The sequence below is a fragment of the Macadamia integrifolia genome, chromosome 1 (genome assembly GCF_013358625.1).
Source record: "Macadamia integrifolia cultivar HAES 741 chromosome 1, SCU_Mint_v3, whole genome shotgun sequence".
NCBI classification, from domain to species: Eukaryota; Viridiplantae; Streptophyta; class Magnoliopsida; order Proteales; family Proteaceae; genus Macadamia; species Macadamia integrifolia.
The window spans coordinates 27,135,445-27,146,921 of record NC_056557.1 but is presented as its reverse complement, the minus strand read 5'-3'; the positions used below and the strand labels follow the sequence as shown (position 1 = coordinate 27,146,921).

Genomic DNA, 11,477 nt, shown 5'->3' with positions numbered 1-11,477 from the left:
CTGCTGAAAGCAATGAAAAGTTTCGCCCTTAGTTCGCATCATATAAAACCCAATTTTTTGGAGAATGGCACTCGGTAAAAGAGACAAACCACCGAAAACCATTCACTGACACATAATGGGATGGACCCCAAATATCAAAATGTATCAATGAAAAAGGAGTGACGTTTTTATCATCAAAAATAGAATTAGTGATTCGAGTTTGTTTGGCCAATACACATACCTCACAAAAAAACTAAATCGAATTACAATGCTTAAAAGAAGGAAAAAGCTTAGCTAAAGTCCCCCAAAAGAGGATGTCTCAACTGACGGTGCCACTGTAGTAACTCAGACATGAGAGGTGACGCAGAAGATGTTTGAAGAGCCTGACCAGAGACCAAAGACGAGTCATCATCAAGTAGATACAGACCAAAACGCACCCTACCAGAGCCAATCGTTGACCCTATAACTAGGTCCTGAAAAACACAATGAGATAGGAAAAATGTGACTTTGCAATTAAGACTAGAAGTGAGACTACCAATAGACAATAAAATAGTAGAAATGATGGGACATGCAAAACAGTTAAAAGAGAAAGTAGGATTATGGCTAACAAAGCCCTTTCCCAAATAGTGGGATGAGTGTCATTAGCCAATCTGGCCTTACCATTACCAAAATAGGAAGTATATGAGAAAAAAAAAAGCTAAAGAACCTGTCATGTGATCTGATGCTCTAGAGTCAATAATCCATGGGGTAGACTGGATAGACGTACTATGACCACAGAAATAAGTGCCTAAACCGGATGGAGTGGAGTGAGCATAACTCGTCGTTGCAGATGAAGGAGGCTCCATACGAGTCAAAATACACTGAAAGGCAATAAGTTCATCTGATAATAGAGACATTACTGAGATGTTTGGTGTAGAGTCAGAGTCAAGAGGCCTACATATGGTTGGCCTGACCAGGATTACCACGACCCTTTCCATGACCTTTGCCAGATGTATCAGTAGTGTAGCAATGGAGCTTCCAATAATGCTCCATAGTATGACGCTCCTTACCACAGTAGTCGCACTTCACAGGTGCTTTGGTAAAGGAGCCACCAGACTGTAGAGCTACTTAGTAAGGCTAAGTGCCAGAGACAAGAGCAAATCTCTTTGTGGGAGTGGCAATAGGCTGTGGTAGCATAGTAGTATGGCGGTTGTCCTCAAGTTGTATCATAGTGTAGGCTTGCTCCAAAGTAGGAAAGGGAGACCAACTCAAACCATGAGCCTGCAATTGGTCGTATTCCATATTCAGCCCTACCAAGCAATCATAGACTCTGATCTTTCTTCCCGTTTCTGGAAGGCAATGACATCAGCTAGAGTGGTGGGAACATACTCCTTATAAAATTCAGGCCACAAAGTTCACCACCCATTATAGTACTATGATAGAGTTAGCCCATTTGCTTCAGATCGTGAACCTTTTGGCGATCTGAGAACCCAAACAAGGAAAAGATATGTGGTAGAGAGACTCTCAATAGTCTAGAGAAGCACCACCGAGAGAGGGAGGCAAGATAGGAAGAGGCGAGAGAGAGAGAGAGAGAGAGAGAGGAGATGGAGGCTCTGGTTCCAAGATAGAGAGGCAAGAAAGAGAAGGCTAGGATTAGGCTTTCGATCTGCGCTCTAATACTATGTTGAGAGGAATAATGACTCGTAGTTGACACTAGCCCTCTTTATTTATAATAATGGAGAGAATTTTCTAGAATATTACAAGGACTAATAAACCTCTCAATATGGAAGGGAGTTCTTCGCAATTGCTAGCAGTCTAGTAGGTGTTCTCTCCCCTTTGAAAGGGAATGAATCTAGATAGAAATGACATTTGATGGCTCCTCCATTTATGACACCTTGGGCAAGTAAGCTTTTTGCGTGATCATCAACCATATCTGGATGAGAGAAACATTTGTAGATGGTCTCCCAAATCCCGCTCTTTGGATCACATTTGGAAGGCCATCTACTTAGATGTTAGCTCCAAACTCAGATCCCTTCGAAATCAATCAGTCTCTAACACCCCCAAGGAACAGGTTCTTTGTTGCTTCCTAAGGCCTTTTGTCTGAAATCATCTCCCCCCCCCCAAGTGATGTTCTCCCCTTTTTTTCGGGCTCTTTGAACAATTGTTTTGTGCCTTTTGTTGTATTTTCTTTCTTCCGAGCTAGCCTTTCTTGAAAGACCTTAGCCTCTCCCCCCCCCCTTTCCTTTGTATATCCTTTCCACTCTTGGTAATGAATTTATTTATTAAAAAAGAGCAACCCAGTGCACGAGGCTCCTGCTACTGCAAGGTCTGGGAGGGGCAAGTGTGTACACAGCCTTACCCCCTGCTTTGCAGAAGAGGCTGTTTCCAAGTTTTGAACCTGTGACCAACAAGTTGCAATAGTGCAACTTAACCGTTGTGCCACAGGCTCGCCCACTTAATGAATTTATTTATTCATCCAAAAAAATAAACCCTAGAACTTAAGGACCTGTTTGGATTCTAACAACATCAATAAAACCCATTATTACACCACTAGGAAACAAATTAAAGAAAGAAAAAAATCCCCTCCATAAGTAAGCTGGAAAAGGAATCCTATCTAGACTCGGCATTGAAGAAACAAGATAATAAAAGGACTACTAATATGCTGGAATTTAAAATTCCTATTCCGGACATGATTACATGAATAAAAGAATTAAAAATTACTCCTAGGAAGTACCCATGATTCTGGTTTTGGATGAACCACAGAACACCAAGCTTAAGACTTGGCTGAACCCGAATACTGGTTCAAACTAAGTTAACTCAGAACCGCAAGGATGAGTTTCTGAGTCACTGAGTTAGGTTCTTTCTCCTTATTTGATTGATACTTTTAGAGTACCTTCTTTGATGCAGTAGTACCACCCTTGATGCTGATCTGCATCAATATGATTCTGGTACACAAGATTAAAGAAGGGCTAAATGACAAGTTAGAACCATGGATAATTGCCTTAGAATTTAAAGGATTTAAGATAAGCTGGTGTATAACAGTGTACATGGAGTGCAATTTTCGAAATAATAGGAGTAGAACTGGAAGGGCAGTGAAAACACTAATAAAGATATCTACCTCAAAAGTGAAGATTTCAGGTATCTAATTGGGACCATAAATAAAAAGGGAAGAATTAAAGCAGATATCACTCAGAGAATTGGAGGTAATTGAAGTGGAAACGAGCTTCTGGAATGTCTGATGATTGATGTATACCACTAGAAACTAAAAGGCAAATCCTATTAAACAGCTATACAACAAGCAACATCCTATGGAGAGAAATGTTTGTTGTTAGGTAAAGAGTGGACACATCCATAAGTGAATCTGAAACGAAAATCTTGAGCCAAATGATGAGTGTCAAGATTAGGAAGGGCAGAATTTTAAGAGTGAACAAAAGGGAAACTCTGGGGTTGTTCCGATAGGTTACAAAAACCAGGTGCAACAAGAAGTCAAGAACCATTAAATGTGCCATGGGGACTGATAGAGAAACTCCAGATTGTAGGTGTGAAAGGTTGATGGAGGCCAAAGATGACGTGGATTAAAGTGGTGAGCAAAAATATGATTACTCATGACCTAACACCAAAAAATGGTCTTGAGACAAAAACACCAATAATATTTGTGAATTAACAGTAGATACAAAGGAAGCTCGTTGGCCAACCCTATGCCAGTTGTACAGGTGGAGTGTAAGAGACCATGAGGAAGCATGACTGTCTGATTTTTTTCGAGTGTTCACAGTAACAGGTGGTGAATGATTCAGAGGTTTTCATTGGTTGGATGTCCTCACTAGAATGTTTGGGCATCGAGATGCCAATATCTTTCGTGTTTCTCCCATTCCCTTGTTTCTTTTAAAAATAACACATTCCATTGGAAACATATACCTACCGGTGCCATTGTGAAAAATGGACCTCACCTATGTGTAATGATTCTTTTAGTTGATCCGTATGTTTTTTAATGATTTTTTGAAAGTTCTACATGTCACATCATCTTTTCTATCCCTACCAATTTGGCATTCATTTAGGGGGGAAGAGGAGAGGGAAAGCAGTGTGATAATAAATGTTATTTTTTGCAAATAGTGAACTGGAGCAAACACGGTAAAGGGCTGGGGGTTCAGAAGTAGTTAGTTTCCTTTTCCTGCCATTTTTTCTTTATTTCGTTACTTGACATGAATATAAACAGATATGCACTATTTAAATTTTGTTAGCCTTAATTTCAGTTTCTGTTAATACAAGTAATCAAAATTCACTGGTACGCACTAATGTGTGGAAAATATAGAACTACACAACGACCTCAGCTTTCCTACCCTTTGTCGAAATAATAGATAAAGTTGTGACATCAACAACAATGAATTCAAATCAACAGCATAAACTTTGGCCCAGTATTCTTCTCAAATTCGTGCACATGGCAGCACTCAAGGTCATGGAAGATTGCTTTTCCTAAAACGATAGTTTCAGTTTTTCCATGGAAGAGTGGGCAAGGATTGGCAATTGAATTGGTTGAAGTTATTCAGGACTTGGTTAGTTATATAAGTCACATTGACAAATAAAAAGACAAATATATTAAGGCAAAAACCACTCCGTTGCCCTAAAAATAAAAATAGAGGGCCTTAGCCAATGCTGAAAGGCACTTTGACAATGCAAGAATATGGGGGTCTAGGTTGAAGTGTCCAACCCAAAAGCCTAGGTTATTAGGTGGAGAGAACAAATTAGTATATGAAGTCATCCAAAGTCTGAGTCAGCAAATGTGTTATTCCCAAGACCTCCCCACATGGCCTCTCTTTTGGCTGGCACTACACGTGGCACTTTTGTCTCTTATTTTTGGTGACTGTTAAATGATGTTAAAATTAGCATAGTGGGGTTGATAGCTCTGATGCCTTTCTTGAATTATCCAAGCCAAAACTTTGCTTTACTAGGTGGAGAGGCCAGTTGGTAGCCGATGTGGGATACTCCTAACAGCATGTTCTTCTAAACATTTTCAGGAAAACAACGGCATAAAGAACAGAACTGAAGGACTGTAGCAGAGCAATAATAAATTAACATTCCAAACATCACAGTTAAAATGCTTACTGTCTCGATGAAGAATTTGTTGTGGGAAGTCTGATCATCCCAGACCAGCAACAAAACCCTTACTCCTTCTCGGGACTTATACTTGAGCAATTCACCAAGAGTCAGATCCCCACCGTTCGGTAACGGCCGTGTTGGTTCTCTAACCAGCCTCACCTTGTGATAAATAGACCAACCCACAATATAAACCAAGTGATGGGCTTCCAATATGGCATGGCAGATGTCTTCCCAGCACTTTTCGTGTTGGAAAACCATCCCATTCTCCAATTCAATATCCGGAAGCTCCCTCTCCCGAACATGAGCGTCCTCATAGAGGGTCACTGAACATCCTTTCCTAACAGGGAAGTAAGTATTTCGAACACCCAAATGCTGGGGATCAGCAGCAATGCCTTGCTGGTACAGAGGATTACTCTCGACGGGCGTAAATTGCATCTCAAGGCGAAGAGCCGAATCAGGTTTTGGAGGCTTTCCATAGGGCCCGATCACCTTAAACCATCCTTGGATGAAATTTCCAGAAAAGATAATATGAGCAGGAACCAGAACGATTCCGATAAGCTGAGCGCCCAACAAATCGTTATCCTTGACCTGGAACTCGACATGCGTGACGGGATGAGCGAGAGGGATGTAGAACTTTTGGTTCCAAAAAGGGTTTTCAGAATTAGGAATAACTCTGGTGCTAGCGACCTTTACCCCACCTACAATAACAGTAACGTAAGGGTCGCTGGTCATGATTTGGCGGTGAGGTTTGTGTTTGCGGTTTCCATTTGCAGGAGAAACTCTGCAGGTGCAACAAGCGGCGAAGCAACGACGGAGATGCTCAGAGAATAAATCCATGTTAGGCAAGCTACAAGCTTCGATAATCTTCAGTTGGAGGTCGCCGTGGAGGTAAATCAAGTCCGAGTAATTGGTCTCCATTGAAGCAGAGGTAGCAATGTCTTTGTCGTCTGAAGCAGAAGCCAGGGGAGAGTTGCTGGTAGCAATTTCTTCTTCTGAAGCAGAGACCATGGGAGAGTTGCTTTTGTAGAAAAGCTTAGAACCAAGCTAAGAGGAATATAATCAATCATGATTCACGAGCATCCAGATAGCAACAAGCAAAGCAAAGCATATTGTCTCAATGAAGGAGAGAAACAAGAAGAAAGTGATAATTATGATTCTTTAGTTTTATTCTCTTTGATCTTTTTTTTAAATTTGGGGATAATTTTGGTAGTCACCGCAATCTGCAACCAAGCTTGACAAGTGGATAAGGCGGGAAGAGGACAGTTGCAAACTGAAACATGCAACCTACACACCTCTTCCTATTTTCAAATTTTCAAATTTTCAAATTTTCAAATTTGGAGAATTCGTTGCTTGGAATCAACTCCAGCACGTCTAGAGTTTAGATACGAAACAGGTATCCAGGACCAGGGGAGGTCGTGGGGTCATGGAGGTCCACAAGCCCTTACCTTGCGTTTCGGTTACAGGTCGTGCTCTCTCAGTATCACGTCAGTGCGGGCCACTGTGGTCTTTGTTTCTTCTCCGGGAGACCATCCAGAATCTACAATTTTGTTCCCAGGTCTGAGTTCTTTCTGTCTCTGCTTTTCAGCCTTGTGTCGACCCCGGCACCGCGGAACTCTGCATCGCGTCGACCCCGCCAACGCATCTCTGCGACCTTTCTCCGTTATCTAGCGCCATATCTGAATCGTGCATAGCGCCCAGCCCTGCCACGCCACAATACCTGAAGCCATCCCCAGCTATCTCCTTCCACTGCAACCCAGCCCTGCCATCGCAGTGCTTCCAGCACGCTTCGCCCACCACAGCTGCACCCAACCTACTCGTTGCCCCACTCCAATGCATCTCTGGTTCTGCGCAGAGATGCCCTCCATCAGCGACTCCAGCCTCCGCATCGCCTGGCCAGCCTTACTATCGTCAACCGCCCGCTCTGCCGCCATTGCTCCACAACGCACACAAATGGAGAATTTGGCCATCTTTTAGAGGCTTCCTGCTATGTTCTCAAAATAACCTCGTTGAGGGGTCAATTCGGTCAGATTTGAAACTGGCAGTAGATATTCTTAATGGGAAGATTAAGGGGCATGGAATGTTCAGGTTATCAAGAATGACATTTTATTACAAGCTGATCGAATGATCAAGAAAGAATTTAAGTATGTTTAGAGGAAAGTGAATAAACCGGCATATTATATGGCTTTCTTTGCTTCTTCAACGTAGGAATCAGTCATTTGCCCTCAAGAGTTCCCTCAATGTATTAGCAAAATAGAGTTCCCCCAATGAGCTGATCTCTTTGATAGATGGTGATGTTAAGAAGGTAATGTACTTAAGGATATGGTGAAATTATTGTAATGTCCTTGTTCTTTGTTTTAGTAGGAAATCAGTTTCACATAGGAGAACATTCTTCTACGTCTTTGGCCCGGGGATTTAGAATTTATTAAATGAAGAGAGAGAAAATGGATTCTAAATCCACGGATCGTTCTCGTATTTTCTTGTACGTGAACCTGAACCACTCTTCTACTTGTTTTAGGGTCTTCTTTTTCCTTTCTTCAGGTCTGTCCCAAGAAGGTTAAAGGTGCCACCTATTTCTGGTACATTTTTCTTCTCTTCTTCTAATACACACATATTACCTAGAAAAAAAAAAAAAGAAAGAAAGAAAGAAGAAGAGGCAGACTTTTAAAGTCTAGCATTAGGAGAATTGCCGGATTCGGCCCTTTTCATTGTTTTTTTCTCCCTCTCATGAATGTGGGCAATTGGGTTCTTTGCCATTCTCTCAACGTTTGAGCTCTCTATCTTCCATTAAGGCAGATGGTTAGAAGTGTAGGATTATTAGAATTGAGTGGAAGAAGTTGCTGAGGGTCCCACTACATTGAGAGGGAGACATGATAATGAGAAGAAGACTAACGGGGTGCTGGGTGCAAAAGTAGAGTAATTTTGGTATGTAAAAACAACAGCAGGAGAAGGAGAGATAAAAGTTCAAATGCAGGAGAGTATAAGAAAATTGAAATAGGAGAGTGTCAGTAAATATAGGCTAAGTGTAAGGGTGTGATAGTAATTAGCCTACAATTTTATGTTGATAGAGAATTTCTCCTCACACATTGAAGAGATTCCTCTTGTCAATCATAATCTCTATTCTATCATACAAAATCAAAAACTCATCGCGATATAAAGAAAGAATCTCTCTTCTTCTACTATTTTTGTTGGTAGTTCTCTGTGTGGGTAAAGTTTTTCCCCTCCATTAATAAGGAGTGCCTCTGCTATTCTGAAATTTAAGGCCCGCTTTCTTTCATCATGGCTTCTGAATGAGGACCTTTGCCATTACCCCCTCCCCCACTATTACCAGACCCATCTCCTCCAATAGATGTTGTAAATGATGATACATTATCAGAAGATACAGTGTAGGATTAAAATCTCTAACAAGTTATCCATAAACCTAATAGATCACCATAGAGATTGAGAACACCAAGAACGAGGGACAAAACTATAAACAATAAAGCATACCCTATTTGGGATCCATTGTAAAACCAAATGTAACAAAAAACCTTTTGATCCACGTAGCAAAGTAATTCTCCTCTATTTCCCTATGATGCCTTACTAGATGAGGAACTTGAACACACAAGGGAGGAAGCCATAAAAAACCTTGTCTCTTTTTTTTTTCTCCTCTCTCTCAAGATTGCACGTAGCGAATAAGATTAGGGTTAAAGAAGGGACATCGTTCTCTATTTATAAAGTTTCCTAATGGACCCACTTATTACAAGTCCAATGGTTAACTAAAGCCCATACCAGTCAGCCCATATTAAATTAATTAAAGCGCGTATGTCTAATTTAATTAGAATAAATAATTAGCCTGATTTTATTAAAGCACAAAAACTTAATTAATACAAACCCAAATAAGAAATACCTAATATTCTCCCACTTGTGCTATAATAATTGCTATCAATTTTTCACAACTTGTTTTGTCCTTGAAAAAAATCTCAGGCTAATCATCATCTTAATGTGTGCGCCATTAAAATAGTCTAAAGATATCTCTAAAAGTCAATCCCGTTCTATAGAGTCTGAAACATTGAATCATGACAATAACGAACCTTCTATGGTCATAAGAGCTCTCAACTCTACTGATATGGATTCAATATGATAGTATGGCAACTGGATAACACCCATATAATGGTTTCATATGTGTTATCCCATTTTCAGTCCAATTTTCTTTCTCTTAAGTGGTACAACCACACTAGAGAAAATTCCTTATAATTCCAATTAACCTGTGTGTTATCTTTAATATTCTTGAGTTTTACTTTATGTTTATAAGACATACCTTAAGGCTAATAATAAAATGCCCCAACTATTGCTCTAGGTTAACACATACCTTAAGATTTCAAAGTTCATATATATATATATATATGCCTGTAGACACCAAATTTTGTCAACCCCCGGCAATGATGACAATATGAAGAATTACATGTTGGATATTTTAGACTTGGAGAATTTTCAAACTTAGAGTAGAAAATGACAATTTTTTCCTATAAACTTCCAAGAGAAAATGTTTTCAAAAATTAGAATTTGATGTTGTGGATTATTGTTGTTTGTCCCCTCAAGTCGGACATTATACTTTGATGCGAGAACTATGCGAATCGACGCCCGATTCTCTCTTTCATTATATGATCTGGGTCCCTACTTTATACATATTTTCATAAAGGTTCTCAGTCGAGACTATAATCGTGTCTTACATCATTGGATAGTGCTCAGAATGAGCTTTTTAACGACATATTACACGTCGAATTCCGACAAACGGTTTGAAAGATATGAACCCCAAAAATTGACTCCAAAGTTCGGTATCAGATTCCATTCCGAGCAATCAAGGAGTGCCACATGGCGCCCAAAACCCTTTGTCTAAAGCAAGCCTTTTTGGACAATTCTCTCTAGTTTTTTAGTCCCACATCGGAAATAAGAGAGAATTATCTAAAATCCCAAGGCTATAAGTGTCACACCCCGTTCACACTGAACCAGGCCAGTGACTGGGTTAACACCGGTTAACCCAAACCTGCCAGGATCATCTGATACTGTATTCCACCACAGCATACACATAACTAATAAAAACTTGTCAGATCAGCGGAAGACTAAGTTTTACCTGTGAATAGTCCTATAATACTTGATACCCGAATTGTGATACAATAGTTATAAACATGTGGGCCCGAAGGCATGATATTTACACAATAAAAGTACAATTCACATATCAAGTACATAAAGGAAACCATCAAAATAATCAGAGTACACAGCTCGGCTCGGTATCAAAGGCTAGAGCTCAACTCGGCATCAAGGTTGGAGCCCAACTCAGCATCGCATGGTAGAGCTCAGCTCGACCTCAAAAGTGGAGCTCAGCTCGGCCTCAGAACTATGGTCCCGCAGCACAGCTCTCGCACGAGCAGTCAGTGCCGTGCTTTAACTCCTCAGGGGCCCACCAGTCCTCTTCAAGGAACTCGACTGTGGGACCCACCCCGTGCTCCTCAGATGTATGACCTGCAAAATCATCTAAAAAGGGGCCCCGGTGGTACATTCAAGAGGGCCAATCGTACTGCTTTTAAATTGTTGAAGTCAACACCTTTAATTTCAGTCATCTACTTTTCTGTTGAGAGCCGGTGGACGGCATTGTTTTTACTTTTCCGAGAACTCACGGTGGGCCTTCTCTGACAGCCCTATGGGCGTATCGCGGGATGGAGTTTGCTGCTCCTACCCGGAGTATACGCGCACTGTGGCTGTAGTAGCACTAAACCGAAGACTTAGTAATGTTGCTTAGGTGGATGTGATTTAAAACGTAATGCATGACATGTAGTACATATGATTGTGTTTTGCTGTGTGGACTGACCCGTCAGACGTTATGTCTAACCGCCATAGTGACCTGACAACCGTGACCATTGCTTCCCCCCAAATGGTAACCCAATACCTTAACTCCTGTTGGGAAGGGTCGTAGCACGGGACGATGAAAATCCTAAACCGCATGCTCCTATATGACAATAGTACGATTGCATAGTGCCACCGCGTCCCATACCACGGGCCACCAATGCACTCGTTTCCAAGCTGACTACGGCATCTAGTTTATTAATGCATTATGCACCATGATGTAAACATCCATCACATAATCATCTCATCACTTGGCATTTAGAAAGTAACATAGCACACATGCATAACAAAGTGAGGAATGACTAATCTACATAGCATATTCATGATGGCATGACTAGACTAGATACATTTAAATGAATGCCAAACAATGCCTTGAAACAAGGTCAAACGTCCTCTCCCCACTTACCTGTAGTGTACAAGGATTCCCGTTCGGTACGGAAGAGATCCGGTACGAAACGCGTAGGATTCGGTGAACCTGACATGATCGAGCGGAGTTAGTACTTCACCATTTTAGGATCAAAATTAATGAGATCTGATGACAAAAT

At 41.0% G+C, this 11,477-nt stretch overlaps 1 protein-coding gene across 2 annotated transcripts; it reads right to left on the bottom strand.

Annotated features, from left to right (window-relative positions):
• Nucleotides 1–254: 254 nt before the first annotated feature.
• Nucleotides 255–7,035, bottom strand: LOC122077138 (phospholipase D delta-like). Of its 2 annotated transcripts, XM_042642967.1 has the most exons (3): nt 6,498–7,035; nt 5,059–6,044; nt 255–452 (listed from the first exon to the last, which is right to left on the bottom strand). In XM_042642967.1, the coding sequence occupies exons 2-3, from the start codon at nt 5,968–5,970 to the stop codon at nt 270–272; spliced, it is 1,095 nt and encodes a 364-aa protein (XP_042498901.1). In that variant the 5' UTR covers nt 5,971–6,044; nt 6,498–7,035; the 3' UTR covers nt 255–269. The 2 variants fall into 2 exon arrangements, with proteins under 2 accessions (XP_042498901.1, XP_042498893.1); XM_042642959.1 differs by lacking the exon at nt 6,498–7,035 and having other exon boundaries at nt 5,059–6,468.
• Nucleotides 7,036–11,477: the final 4,442 nt, after the last annotated feature.

Excerpts from the sequence above, each read along its gene's own strand:
- LOC122077138 (XM_042642959.1), bottom strand. The coding sequence starts at position 6,060 with ATGGTCTCTGCTTCAGAAGAAGAAATTGCTACCAGCAACTCTCCCCTG. Across the intron at positions 453-5,058 it reads ACAAATTCTTCATCGAGACA|GACCTAGTTATAGGGTCAAC; the intron begins GTAAGCATTTTA and ends TGTGTTTTTCAG.